Source organism: Eleutherodactylus coqui, chromosome 12, assembly GCF_035609145.1.
Source record: "Eleutherodactylus coqui strain aEleCoq1 chromosome 12, aEleCoq1.hap1, whole genome shotgun sequence".
Lineage (NCBI taxonomy): Eukaryota > Metazoa > Chordata > Amphibia > Anura > Eleutherodactylidae > Eleutherodactylus > Eleutherodactylus coqui.
In genome coordinates this window covers 110,995,693-111,011,342 of record NC_089848.1, presented here as the reverse complement: position 1 = coordinate 111,011,342, position 15,650 = coordinate 110,995,693, and the positions used below count along the sequence as shown (strand labels likewise).

Sequence of the window (15,650 nt, the reverse complement as noted above, 5' to 3'; positions counted from 1 at the left end):
CAAAAGGGTTGTATAAGAGGTGTTCAGATACTTAAAGGGGTGGTTGTCTAGTTGTAAACTATTGATGGCAGGACAGCGGTGTCTGCTGTCCGGGACCCCCACTGATCAGCTGTTCACCGGTTTGCTGTGCTAATGTACTGAGCTGATTTCTGCAGGAAGCAGACACCTCCGATTCCACTGCAGTGGCCAGGCTTGGTATTGCAGGCAGAGTTCCCTTTAAAGTGGATGGCCTGTAACACCAAGCCTGGCCACTGCAGTGGGAATGGAGCTGTCTGCTTCCTGCAGAAATCAGTGGAGACAAAATAAGTGGAGACAAAGTAAAGTCAATAATTTATTGTCCTGTATAAGAAGTTGAATCCAGATTTATAAACATACCATCGGCTAATAAATCAAAAGGACAAGTTCAAGTATGGAAATGCAGACAACCGTACAAAAAACATGAACAAATCATTGTCCTAGCATGGCAGAGAGGAAATTTACAATTAAATAGATTTACTTAAAATGTAGAAACAGTGACCAGACCTTAAAACAGCATATCACAACCTGACAATAGGACACTACATCACCCCACACACAATAGAGATGACCGAGCGATGCAGGCAAGCACAGTGTACTGTATACAGAGCGCACAGGAAACGGGCATTTCCTGGTTTTGACAGCCGTAGATTCTTCAGTGTTTGTTCTTTTTTGGGTTTCCAGACAAAATGTAAATAAAAATTAAAAAAAAAAAAAAAATTCACATAAAAAAGTCAAAATTTTACAAGACATGAAAAAAAATTAAGGCAAATAACGCACCTAGTATTTACAGACAATGGAGGAAAAGCTTCCGATGGTTCATACAGTATGAAGTGAAGGAAGATTACACACACATAAATATGACGGTCGGGGGGTCTGCCTAGGTTTCCTGTAGACTTTGGAATTGTCCTACTCACCCTGCAGTACAATAGAAAGGTAGAAGACGACCAAGCATCGTTAAGGCAGTAATAAATACCCCTAGATTCCTCTTATATACAAAACTATCTGCATTTCCTGAATCTTCCACTCACTTTACCTTAGACATACCATTACTGTAGATGTGGAACCGTTGGGGGATTTTCCATCAGCCAGCTCCAAGCTGTGAGGTCATCCATGGTTTTCCTAACCTGCATTCTGTAGGATATGACAACCCAGGGGCTGGGCTTAGTGGATGGGTAGACAAAGTAGGCAATTGCCTAGGGCGGCATTGGTTGGTAGGGGCACAACTTATGTTTTTTTCCTGTGAAGAATGCTCAGTATCTTGACAGCTGATGTCTCAACAATTGCCTGTCCAACAGCTATCATGCTGAGCTTCAGGGAATGAACACCTTTGGCTTGGCCACCATGAGAGCTTGTCTAGATAGCTACATGGAATGGTTTGATGGTCAGGATTCTCCTCGTCTGTATTTACTCCATACTAGGATTCATCACAGGATCCCAAAGGAGGAGGAACATTCCTTCTTACATAGGATGGAGGCCCTAGGTTATCAGACCCCAGAGAAAGCCGGAAGGGAATACCACCAAGATCTCAAGATCAAGGGATACAGAGATTTTGGGGGTTGGGAGGTTGTGAGATCTAGAAATGGCTATGGCTTCCTAAGTTAGGACAGGTTAGCTCCATTTCTCCACATGTTGGAGTATACACCTATGATATGTAGCATACTGTAGATGGATAGGGAGTACAACATGTGGTGAAGCTGTAGCACCATAATTGGGTAGGTAAAGCAGTAACACCATAACCATACACGTCCCTGGGCTTCAAGATGGCCGTCACCTCCATGTGCGATTGTTCCTCTGCATTTTTGTTACAAGCATATTGAATCACAAATTCACTTCAGAGCGACACATATCGTGTTTTCCCGAAAATAAGACAGTGTCTAATATTAATTTTTGTTCAAAAAGGTTTAACTTTTTTACATGTATAGCTGCCTGGACACTATTTAAATTGACTTTTTAAATTAACTGTTAGCAGGGCTTTATTTTGGAGTAGGGCTTATATTTCAAGCATCCTCAAAAAGCCTGAAAAATCATTTTGCATCCTCAAAAAGTCTGGAAAATCATGCAATGTCTTATTTTCAGGGCATGTCTTATTTTCAGGGAAACAGTAGATTTTTTACATTTGACCTGACTGAAATGTGATGTATTGTGTGACATCACTGGCTGTTTGTGAAAATATGAAGCTGATAAAGGGTTCACTTCATTCCAAATTGTCCAATGGGACTACAGTATGTCTCCTCGGGGGCTCGACATCAATAAGATAAGGAGGAGAAAAGGGAAAAATCACAGCAAACAAAGGCTTGTCTTACAAAGTTAACTTATCACCCATGCACAGGATAGGTAAGTATCGGAGGGGTGGGGGTTCAATCATAAGACTTGGGGTCCCAATTTGCCCCAAATGTAGGAGTGGTCACATGTTCGCATTTCTGCATTATTCATCGCTCTGGGACTGCCGGAGACAGTGGAGTACAAGCACTCAGCTACCTTCAGCACTACTGTAGAAATGAATGGGGCAGTAGCGCACACAGGTGACCGCCGCTTCATTAAAGGGGTTGTTCAGTTATAAAATTACTTTTTAAAATTAGATCTGAATGACTTAAAACATTAAAACAAACAGTACTTACCCGTCCTCAGTCCCGGGGATCCAGCACTGCAGCCCCGCAATCCTGCCAGTCTATGGTGACAGCGGAAGTCAGGTGACCACAGAAGCCAATCAGAGACTACAGCATCACTGCCCAGTTTTCTGGCATCGGCGTTCACATCCTGGGCACCATGATGCCAGGAGTTTGGAATGGTGACGCTGTGGCCTCTGATTGGCAGGCAATGGTTACTTAGCTTCTGTTGTCAACACAGACCGGGAGGATCACAGGGCTGCAACACTGGATCACTGGGGGCGGGCAAGTAATGTTTGTTGCATTATTTAGGTCATTTGGATCTGATTTTAAAAAAGTAATTTTGAAACTTGACAACCCCTTTAATTTGGGAACACTTGGGACCCCCATTCTTATGATTTCTGGGGGCCCCATCAGTCAGACCCCGACTGATCAGATACTTACAGCCTATTCCGTGTATAGATGGTAAGTTAATTTTGTGGGAATGTGTCACTAGATTCATGAAGTTTGACTTGGAGCAGAACTCAGAGTCACGAAGGCGAGGTGTGCCGGCTTCTCCCCGCCCACATGATGCAGACTGATCGCTTTGTATCCTTTTGTGTATAGGAAGTGAGCTGTCACTCTGCATGCTGTGGGCGGGGAAAGGCCAGCGAGGCCCGCCTCTGTGATAAGGGGCTCAGTCAATCTTCATGAACCTCACGAGAGAATCCCTACAAAGGAGGTTCTCCAGGCACAAACACTATTGATGACCTTTCAATAGTTGATTGGCTTGGGCTCATCGCTGGGGAACCTGGCAAATCAGCTGAGCGCCGTCAGCGCTGCTATACATAGAGTCGGAACAGAAGCCGTTGCTCTGACCTCTGTGTAGTGGCCAGTGCTTGTAACTGCAGGCACATCTCTCATTGAAATCAAAGGAAGGTGGAGCCTTGGATTTCTGCAGCGGACTTGCAGCTAGCACTGCTCGGATCTGCAGGCATTTTAGCCCTTTTGAATGGGGTTAATCCATATGCGGCTACTCACCCCGGATTACACACAGCATCCGGGTCAGTAAGCGACACATTTCTCTTTTTGCGTAGTTGATTCCAATCGCAATCTAGAGAATGTGGAACGTGTGGATTAATCTTTAACTTGATCTCTAAAGTGACCCTCCAGTCCTGGACAAAAATGACCGCACCGCTTCTATGACCGCCGGATGCATATTAGTATACACTAATAGTCTAAGATACTACACCTGCTTTGATTGGCTGTTGCTGTTCACATGAGCCGTGCTGACCGGTCCGAGCAGCATGTAGTGTCATAGACTACCAATGCAAGTAGTCAGAGAAGCGGTGCTGGCCATCTTTGTTTGTCATGGACTAGAGGCTCACTCAGGTGCCATGAAGATTGTCAAATCAAAGTTGGCTGTGAGATGGTATGTAACACTAAAAACTAATATTGTGGGCCAGGAATGCAATAAAATGGAAAAATAAGTTCCACTCCTTAAACAGCCTTCTTCCCAGTCTGGTACGGGATCCCTGGTCGCCGCTGGTCCGGAACTGGAAAACGCTGCAGTGGTCATGTCTCAGTCACGGAAGAATCACCCAGTGAAGCTGCAGCTTCTTCTGGGATCAGAGAGGCAGGGATCGGGGCTCCGAACCACGAAGGCCATATAGGGAGGAGAGTACGGCTTATTTTTTCTATTTTATTGCATTTAGGCCCATTACATTTTTTTCGAGTCCCAGGAAACTCCTTTAAAGCTTTGCTACTGCCCTCTGCTGAGCAGAGTACAAACGCTATTTATGGCAGCCTGTATTCCATGAATATATACAGCCAGCGGTCCCTTTCCCTACATCTTTGGCAGTGATTCAGGTAGCAGATATATAAGAGAAATTTGCTTTAAATACAATTCCCTCCATGTTAACATTAAAGAGCCACTCCGGTGAAAACACAATTTTCCATCCCTGCCCCCTCACTTGATTTAAGGGTCTCCTCTGTATTTTAAAAAGCTATTTCCCTGCAGTGCAGCCCCCTGTCGGATGCTTATCAGGCACAATCTTGCGTGTGAGATATTTTTACTTTCACTTTTAAATCTATCCCATGGGGCATCAGCCCAGCATTAGCTGAGGCTATACCATTGCTGCCTGCTGGGGGATGGTTTAATTATTATTACCTCTATATCCATAAAAATAAGGTACAGCCCATAAGTATACAGTCAAGAGGATGAGCTGTGATCTCCTCTATTATACCTGTGTGATCATCATCAAAAACTATGACAGGAGGGTCTGTGTCCCCTCTAGGCAGTTTCTGTGGCAGATCCATGTAGCAGCATTACACAGACTGAGCAATTAATTAGAAATGGAGCTCATAACCCCAAGCAGATTTGAGCTGGTCAGAATTGAGATCTAATGACCATCCAGAAGGAAGAGGCGGAAGGTCTCGGATAAAAAGGAATAACTAACGACGGTAACACCCACATATATATATATATATATATACTGGGGGGATAGCTGCATAATGCTTGATTCCGCGGAGTGGCCCTTTATACTTGTGATTCCTTTTCCCTTTACATTAACGGAAGAATTTTGTAGAGTAACAAACAATAACTGAAACCCACTAATAAAGCCCAATGTAAATCCCCATGCAGGCGAGTCCTGACCCCATCAGCGCCGAGTCCTCAGACGGCGCCCATTTACATGGAATGTAACGATAATATATCCCTTATTTCTGAGCCTTGTAAATATTCGCTTCAGCTCCTGTTTTCCCATCATGGTGAGCAGTAAATGACGGTTTAATCATCCGATATCTGATAGTAAAGCGCAGGAGGATCTCCCTGCAGAGTGATTCTCCTGATCCTCTTCTATCTACGTGTCACGGACCGTCAGTAGGGCCGCACGTGACGTTAATTGTCGACATCTGCTGAAATGATCTACTGAAAATACTAATGTGCGTAAACCCGTGTGGACATCATCTAAGAGGCTCCATCTCCAGTGATTATATTACACTGCGCTTCGTTGGACAATACCCCGTCTAACTACAATTCTGGGAAATTCAGCGGTCCTAAGCGAAAATGTCGCCGATTTGTAATTTAAAGAAGACAGCCCTACTATACAGGGGACAGCCATCTTGTAATCTATGCACATATGTCGGCACTGGGGAATGAAGCCAAGGGTTCAACAGCTGTAATTTAATTGACTCATTTATCAAAACTGTTCTTGTTTCCCGTAGCAACCAATCAGAGCTGGACTTTTATTTTCACTGTAGCCAAGTGATAGCTGTGCGTTGATGGCTTACTATGGGCAACAGAGTTACTCTCTTGACGAAACAGCATCCTTGTTGTCCATAGCAACTGGCTTTCTAAATCCTACAAAAAAAACTACAAAAATAACCACATAAAGGTATAAAATCCAATATAATATTTATTCTTAATAATGTATGAAAATTAGTATTTATATACATTTTTGTATTTAAAGTACAATCCATAAGGAGGTAATGAAAAGGCCCCTCAGCGACCGATACGGGACGTGTGTCGGCCAACGCAATGCAATGTGCATCAAGCTCTTTTCCTGTGGCTCCTCGTGGGCGGCGCCGTGTCTACAGGTTTGCACTGCAGAATGTTTCATATGCTTTTAATTAGTTGCTATTAGTAGTGTCTTTGTGTATTATGGTTAGTTTATTATAACTTCTTACATTTACTTTATTTATTTATTTTTTTTCGTCTGGTGGCGCCATTTCCATCAACCCGGGGAGTCACACGTCCCGTATGGCCGAGAGGCCGTTTGCTCTATTACCTCCTTATGGATTGGACTTTAGTATTTATATACATTTTTGTAGTTACTTTTCATATATTATTAATAAAAAAAGATAATATTGGACTTTATACTTTTGTGTGGGTTATTTTGGTTTTTTTTGTGTATAGTTGGTTAGTTGTGTATACTTTGGTACATCCACATATTTATATTGGGAGCGTTTCTGTAGGTTCTCTTTTCTAAACTGGACTGTTTTTACGGCCTACATGGTCAGTCTCGTATCAGGCGGCCAACTTCTCTGCCAAAATTCTCCAACTGTTGTACGATAACCGGTGTGATAGCAACGGCCCACGTTACGGCAGATTGTAGCCCCCATCATGGTAGAAGACAACATGGCCAACTGCCTATATGTGTGATCAAGCTGTGCTTCTGGAGATGGCCGGCCCCTGCAGGGCTTTAAGGAGCGCACCCCTCTGCTTACTACTGCCGTTACCGAGGGTTGTGAGTAGACAGGTCTTGGAGAGGGAGGAGGACAATGTGCATTGAGAGGAGACATGGCTCTGTGGGTACCCTGCCTCCAGAGCGGAGCCTGGCCATCTCCGATCCAGCTACTTGTGGTGGCCAGGGATAATAGAAACAGCATCCCAGGCTGTCTTAGGGCGCTCACGCGTTGCTAATTTGCAGCAGATTTCACTCCTTCGATCAAATTGAAATCCACCGCAGATCAGCGAGGTGTGAGCGCGCCCTTACACGGTTTCCATAACTTGCATATAGGAGCTACAGAACCGTGTCGCACAGTGACCTCCGCCGTATCCGCAGCTCACGAGTTATACAAACCGCATAGCAGCGCTATTGACACCATTTCTGTAACGGTCATTCACTTCTATGGGAGGTACGGAAACAGCGCAACACAGCCCGATCGGGAGAGAAACTGCCATACTGGCCATGATGGACTGAGATAGGAAGACGCCTTTATAGGACAACGAACGCTCACACAAAAAATGGTAGTGCGCCCCCGATTCACTATGACTAGTAGAGTCCAATACTATAGGCTGCATTATATTTATTGGTCTGCAGATAGATATCTTCGTGCGATTAGTCGCCTTCTAAGACTTAACCTTTTACGTCCCTCAATTCCAGTTATCAACATGTAAAATACATATAAATATATTAAAGACTACAGAGTACAAGCCGAGGGGCTCATCCCAGTGTTAGACCCTCACAGTTATGGCTTCTGTGCAGGACTGAAATCCCATAAGCCCCCCCAGAGCGAGTGGCCATGAAGCCCACCCTCCGCCTGTACAGAACCAGTCTACATTCTACTGTAATCTCCGCTGTTACAGAGGACTTATCAGCAGTACAGACTAACAGACAATCCGTTCTACTCCAGTCAGCGCAGATGGGGGGTCTCTTCTGCAGAATGCCACTGGTCCCGTTGCGATGAGGCCCCTTTAAGATGTAAGACCTTAAAGGCATTGTAAAGGATTTAAAAACATGGCTAATGTCTTCCACCAGTCCATGGGTTGTATTTGCTATTACAGCTGAGCTCCACTGCAATGAATGTGGCTGAACTGCAATACCACACACAACCTGTAGACAAGGGTGGTGCTATTTGTGGGAAAAATCACCCAAGTTTCTGTAATCCTAGGCAACCCAGTAAGTCCACGGGAGGATTTGGTGGAGGGTCAGTCTGATTTCTTCCAAAAACTGTTAGTCGTGTCATACACTGGGCAGCAGGCTGATCACCAGGGGACCAACTGTTGGGACCCCCAGCAATCGCAACATTTTCGCACCCCTAGTCTCCAGTGAGAATGGAGGAGTGGTGCACAGGTGACCACATGGGGAATTTGGGGTGTACAGATGGGGGGGATCGCTAAGAGTCCCAGTGGTCGAACCCCCACCAATCAGATATATTCCCTATCCAGTGGATGCAGGATTAATGTCATTAGTGGGAAACCCCTTTAATGAGAAACGGCCTACAGCCTTATAAACACCAGTGCAAAGTGAGAAGTGGAGCACTCGCCCCCCACCCCAACCAGTCCCCTCACTGTGCTCATCCACCGATCCAGTCTCTATAAATGAGGCACACTGCCCCCCGACCTGCAAGTGCCCCCCCATAAAATAAGATAAGAGATTCATTTCTAATAAAAATTAAAGGTGACTTCCAGGACTAGAAAAAAACTTTCTTCGATAAATGGTGCCCCACCTGACCACAGGTTATGTGAGGTATTGCAGCTTGCTTCCATTCACTTCAATGCAGCTGAGGTATAATACCACCCACAACCAATGGACAGGAGTGGCGGTATTTCTGGAAGAAAGCAGCCATGTTTTTCTAATGCCAGACATCCCCTTTAAACTTTTCTTCCCTTAAACCCCCCATCTGGTGACCTCATTTTGTAAACCACACACCATTGGTCATATAAGAACCCAGAATTCCAGTCTACGAGCGACGCTCATTTTGCTTTGTGCTCAGAATATAACCATGCATCCAGAAATTAGGAACCATCATGCCAGCCGTGCTAATTATCCTCGGCATCCTATACATGCAGGACCGGCTCCTTTCCAGTGTATCGACTCTAAAGCTGCGAGAACTTACTGTCTTAAAGAGAAAACTGCGTTCTTCTCAAAACAGCGCCACACCTGTCCATACGTTGTGTGTGATATTGCAACTCACCCTCATTCACTTCAATGGAGCAATGTAATTCCAAACACAACCTGCTGACAGGTGTGGCGCTGTTTCTTGAAGAAAGCAGCTGTTTTTTTTTTTCTAACCCTTAACAACCCCTTTAAATGGGAGGCAGAAACCCTACCGGAGCCTGCAGTGTCTGAACCCTCACTCCTGGTAAGGACTCGCTCTTTGCTTCTCTGGACATTGCAGGGACTGGCTGTTCATATTAGTAGTCTACATCAGCCACGACAGAGAAGGGGTCTGGCTTAGTTATATGGTGAGCAGAACTGCCAGCCCCCTGCAATGACGTGTCAGAGAAGAGAGATCGGGAGGACTGTCGGCGCGTTGAACTACCAGCAGAAAAATAGGAACAGTTGGAAGCTTTATGGAAGATGGGCTACGTGTTTCGGTGGGTATTGAAGGTATCAATCCGATACGGAAACGCATAACCCGCCTTCAATAAGGTTCATCCAATTGTCCGTTTCCCTGCTTGTGGTTCAACGCGCCGACAATCCTCCCGGTCTCTCTTCCTTGACAGTCCCCATGGAGGCTCCAGTGCCATTCGGAGGAGCTTGCAGCTTATCATCGGGTTGCGTTGCTTACACAATCCACCCAGGTGAGAACCTCGCTTTCCAATTTATCCTTACATCCCGCCTGTCCCAAACAAGGAGTGCTGTTTATTCTTTCTACACCCTGCAATGACATGACGGGCACAGAGCAAGTCCATAACATGTGACCTGATGTCGAAACCGTGCCAGAAGTGGAAGATCTGTCACCCGGTAAGATTTCCGCCACCCTGGACAACCCCTTCATAGCATATACATTATAGTCTACTGCCTGCATACATGTGTGTACAGAATGAGTCTAGTGGTCATGAGGCACAGTGTGACCCGGGCCGCCTTAGTGCTGCTCATACAATGGCTGCCCTACTGTGCGTAGACGATGCGTACCCCGTACCAACTCTCTATGGTTCAGAACTGGCGGCATTACCGTAACGATGCGACACGCGGGCCGCTCTCCGCACTTACTGCTAGACTTGATCTTCACGTACATAAAATGAAACAAGATGCTTTCGACGTGTTTCCAGAAGTCGCTGAGAACGAAATACAATAAAACAAGAGTTCAAAATGAATTCAACCCGAGCGGCTGTGCCAGCCCACCGTAGGACGAGGAATAAAAAAAGAACAGAAAATAAAAAGTATTTGTGCCGTGAGCCGCGGAGGGCGCTCAGGAATGGAGCCAGCTGACCGGCACCCAGAAGCTGTCTGTCTCCAGCCTGTCGAGGGACGATTTCAGTTCATTGTACGCAGCGCTAAGGTCGTCGTTTACGATAATCTTGTCAAAGTAGTGACCGTACTGAACCTCCATGACTTGTGCCGACCGAATCATTTCATCAAAATCTTCCTCCTGTAAAGAGAAGGGAAACATCGTGAGGCAGGAAATCGGCGATGACGTGACTGCGCTCCGGGGTCAGATGTACAGACCCTCCGTCAGCTCCACAAAGTCTATAAACCAATTGGATTAAGTCGTTTTTGGGCTTTAGGACCACAGAAAAAAACAATTATTTGGGCGTTTTCATTTCTCAACTATTATCATTTTTTTTGTCATCGACACAGCAATACGGGGTTGAAGTTTTTTCGGGAGAAGTTGTAGTTTTTGCATGTGGAGCGCACCCAACCAGCACCCTGCTCTGCACAAGTGGGTCAACGCAGTAGGATGGGCGTTTTTTTTCTTCCGCAGATGGAAGGGGCTACCATAAAGGGTTAAAATGTTGCTATGGCAATGGACAGAGATGTGCCAAATTAAAGCATATGCCAAAATTTACGGCAAATTTCAGCATAGTAGAACTGAGCATGCCTAGTTGACTTTTACTAATTGGCTGATGCTTGGGATATACAAGGGACAATTTCTTGCTGCGCCACAAGAGAGTGCATAGACTAGAACAGTGAGCTGAGAGTGCGGTCCGGAGGCACAAGAGTCTGCAGAGGAGCCGCTGTTGGAGAAAGACAATAAAGGGAAGCGGGAGCCTGGATCCCTAGAAGTAAAAGGGCGGTTTGGAGAGCATGAAGAGCACTGTGCAGAGGGACTAGAGACTGCTTGCTACCAAGAGGGAGAAAGTAGCCGTGTTATAACCACAGCTTGGTGGATCAGCTAATTGCGACCCGGAACAGAGGGGAGCAGCGTTGAGAGCAGCTGAGTTGGTAGTAGTGAGAAGTCTTGCACAATGGAACTGTAAGTGAGGCTGGCCTAAGTTCTGATAGGCGGTGAGTACACCATCATCAACAACCTTAGGTAGTCAACGAGCCTGGTAACTAATCTACGGACTGTGTGCAGCATATCGTATGGTCACAGTTGGAATGAGATATCATACACAGGGTATTACGCCGGTTAGGAATTAAGAGAGATGTTTGCAAACGGGTTTGAACACTGTTTGTAAGAGACAGTATCCACAGTAGAGTGTCAAACTACTCATGGTCAATGGATGATGCTGGACTGTCAATCAAGTCCAATGTCCCCCACTGAGACTGAGAGGTGAGGACCACCCACTTGATACACTGACTGCGCCAAGAGTTGGACCTAAGGGGAGTACATCCAGGAAAAGACAGACAAGTAGGAAAAAAGGGGATAAAGTCAGCGGGGACGCGGGTGTAGAACTATGCAGCCAACCCCCCGACTTTATGCCACAACAGGTCCTCTTTAACCACCTAAGGCGTTTAACGAACCATAAGGTAAAGGAAGGAGATGGTTTTAACGCTAAGAATGAGTTTAGATGTGGCAGAATTGTTGCGGATCTTCGATGCAGAATCCATGCGGAGGCCGGGTCTGGTACTGCAGCTTGGCAACACTGAACTGAACAATCTGCAGCATTTTTCATGCGTAACATGCGCTTTACCGCGGCGACTATTGCAGATTTGTTGCGAACTTCCTGGAGATTATTGTTGTACTTTCTATGCAGAAAGTCTGTTAAATCTGCACCAATTCTGCAGCTACCGGTGCAAATTTGTTGCAGATTTACTGTGGCTTTCGGCCTCTCTATTGAAGTTTATGGCAGCAATCAGCACAAAATCTGCCCGATATCCAGTGCTATAAGGCGGATGCTGTGGATCCAAAATCCACTGCACAGGTTGATTTTCACACAGATTTTGTGCAGATTTTTCCCAGTGTGTGGATCAGATTTTGAAAGTCTCATCCACTTTGCTGCTACTATAAATGCTGTGGATTTTTCATGTAGAGACCTGGACAGAAAATCCATAGCAAATCACCCCCCGTGTGTACATGAGCCGTAGGGCGGCTGCACACACGTTGCAGCAAATACGCTGGTAAATCACAATGGACGAATCCACACCTAAGTGGCGGCGGTTTCTGATGCGGATTCGCTGCGGTATTTAACTCTTGCATCTTAATCCACAACATAAATGCAGCAGAAGCAGACGGGCCACGGATTTAGGATCCACAGTGTTTTCCAAATATGCGGCGGATTTGTTTTCTGCTCCACATGCGGGAGAGTTTACAGATCTTCTCCAGTGGATTATATAGCAAGTGCTGAGGAATTTCCGCCGCTAAATCTGCCACATTTATGGCCTGTGTGACGCCGGTCACAGGGGACGTCCGCATGGGGTGGATTTACCGCAGATGTTCTGTGCGGACTTTCTGCATGGAAAATCCACAGCATTTATAATAGCAGCAAAGTGGATGAGATCTTCAAAAACTTGTCCACTGTGAGAAGTGACCTGAGGTGCGGAATTTAAATCCACAGCATGTCAATTCTAGCACCGGATTGGTGCAGATCCCACCTCTAATTCTGCACCAAATTCCGTGTGGATGTAGCCGGAAATCTGTGCTGAAATACGTATTTAACAAATGCTGCTTTGGCCAAAGATTAGAGTCATACCCTGTTCCATCTGAGTTACTGGAGCTCCACTGACAAGCAGGTGTAAGCGCCATTATCTAGAGTGAACCCCCCAATCTATTCACTAGCGGGGACAAGCAAACGGCAAGAACTGCGTCCCGAGCAGCTGGAGTCGAGGGCATCTCAGAACACAGTCTGTACTCCGCAGGATTTGGGGCCCGGCCAACCAAATGGCTTCCAGCTTCTCATTCCAGCAAACTCCATACAGCAGTGTTCACATGTTACATTTCCCCCCTCGATGCTTCAAGTCAATTAGGCTGAATGCACAAGCAGAAACAGAGGAGACCACAAGGTAATGAGCCTTGTATGTCCTTTATATCACTGCGCTCGTCCGCTAACCCAGCTACACATTTCTGGCATCCGCCTGTGTTTACTAACAGCCCGAACCAATAAAGGGAAGATTTGCATGAACAAACTAGCGGTCAGAGAAGAGGAGACGCTGGAGGAAATGAGTGCAGATGAGGAATTCCAGGAGGCAAGCGGGATTTATGGAGCTGGATGTCTGAATGGCCGGACTCTTCATTAGAGAAGGAAACAGAAACACATGAAATACTCACAATATCCGCATCAGCCGCTCTCATTAGTTCTACTTAATGTCATTACAGAGAACAATAAATGTACACTATACTCACTAAAGTATGTGCCCCCCACCAGTCCGGGGATGTGTGAGCATCAGGTATAAAGGAGAGGATCACACAAGAGATCCCAGTACAGAAACCATCAGATGCTACCAGGTGTAGAGCCGACAATGGGGTCTGGTGGTGGGATGTCACCAGGTGTAGAGCCGACAATGGTGTCTGGTGGTGGGATGTCACCAGGTGTAGAGCTGACAACGGGGTCTGGTGGTGGGATGTCACCAGGTGTAGAGCCGACAATGGTGTCTGGTGGTGGGATGTCACCAGGTGTAGAGCTGACAACGGGGTCTGGTGGTGGGATGTCACCAGGAGTAGAGCTGACAACGGGGCCTGGTGGTAGGATGTCACCAGGTGTAGAGCTGACAACGGGGTTTGGCGGGGAGATGTCACCAGGTGTAGAGTTGACAATGGGGTCTGGTGGTGGGATGTCACCAAGTGTAGAGCTGACAACGGGGTCTGGTGGTGGGATGTCACCAGGTGTAGAGCTGACAACGGCGTCTGGTGGTGGGATGTCACCAGGTGTAGAGCTGATAACGGTGTCTGGTGGGGGATGTCACCAAGTGTAGAGCTCACAACGGGGACTGGTGGTGGGATGTCACCAAGTGTAGAGCTCACAACGGGGACTGGTGGTGGGATGTCACCAGGTGTAGAGCTGACAACAGGGTCTGGTGATGGGATGTCACCAGGTGTAGAGCAGACAACGGGGTCTGGTGATGGGATGTCACCAGGTGTAGAGTAGACAACGGGGTCTGGTGGTGGGGGGATGTCACCAGGTGTAGAGCTGACAACTGGGTCTGGTGGAGTGGGGCATGTCACCAGGTGTAGAGCTGACAATGGGGTCTGGTGGTGGGATGTCACCAGGTGTAGAGCTGATAACGGCGTCTGGTGGGGGATGTCACCAAGTGTAGAGCTCACAACGGGGACTGGTGGTGGGATGTCACCAGGTGTAGAGCTGACAACAGGGTCTGGTGATGGGATGTCACCAGGTGAAGAGCAGACAACGGGGTCTGGTGATGGGATGTCACCAGGTGTAGAGCAGACAACGGGGTCTGGTGGTGGGGGGGATGTCACCAGGTGTAGAGCTGACAACTGGGTCTGGTGGAGTGGGGCATGTCACCAGGTGTAGAGCTGACAACTTGGTCTGGGGGGGGGGGGGGGGGGATGTCACCAGGTGTAGAGCTGACAATGGGGTCTGGTGGGGGGGGGGGGGGATGTCACCAGGTGTACAGCTGACAACGGGGTCTGGCAGGGGGATATCACCAGGTGTAGAGCTGACAACGGGGTCTGGGGGGGATGTTACCAGGTGTAGAGCTGACAACGGGGTCCAGAGCCCACTGTTAGCCATGTTATTGGGAGATGGAAACCATCAGGTGTTTGCGGCACTGCCATGTTCAGGGAGACCTCGTAAACTGATAGAACGTGCACAACGAAGCCTTGTAGGAGCTGTGAAGACATCACACACATAGTCTTCCCTCGCCCAGGAGATCTCAAAGGCCACTAGAACACCCATTAGTAGCAGAACCACACGTAGGGAACGGCCTGTGAAGGGTTACCATGGATGAGCGGCTGCACACAACATCCCAGCAGTGAATGCACAGAGGCGCCTGCAATGGTGCCTGGAGCGACGGACTGTAAGTGAGTGGAAGCAAGTGTTGTGGACAGATGAATTATAGGACACCGTTTTCCGATCGGATGGCGGCACTTTGGTCTGGCGGTTGCCTGGATAGCAGTTTATACACGACTGCATCCTCCCAATAGTGAAGTTTAGAGGAGCCTCTGTTATTATGGTGATGGTGGTGGTGGCATGTTTCTGCTGGGAAGGGGATAAAGTAGAACGCCGTATCTGTGCATGCCCAAACACACCCATCACTATCTGAAGCTCCTCCAGGAATGGAGGTAAATCCCTCCACACAACTATGGGAATTTGGTGCAGAGCGGCCGAGGAGGGTCACTGCAGTCATTGAGGCCAAAGGCGGCCAACACCGGATTGAAAAATGTGAATAAAATCTCCCATGTTTGAGTAATGGCGGCCTACGGAGCCGTCCAACGATCCATATAAGTGCCATTTTCAGCCTGTCAGACAGAACT

The 15,650-nt window shown here is 47.1% G+C and overlaps 1 protein-coding gene across 2 annotated transcripts in view; it reads right to left on the bottom strand.

The window, feature by feature from the left end:
• Positions 1-318: 318 nt before the first annotated feature.
• The window catches only part of MPP7 (MAGUK p55 scaffold protein 7), a 329,284-nt gene continuing 313,952 nt past the window's right edge, over positions 319-15,650 (bottom strand). For both annotated transcript variants that reach the window (XM_066585695.1, XM_066585696.1), the window contains one exon: positions 319-10,424. In XM_066585695.1, the coding sequence (XP_066441792.1) occupies positions 10,245-10,424 (180 nt within the window). In that variant the 3' untranslated portion in view covers positions 319-10,244. The remainder of the gene's footprint in view (positions 10,425-15,650) is intronic.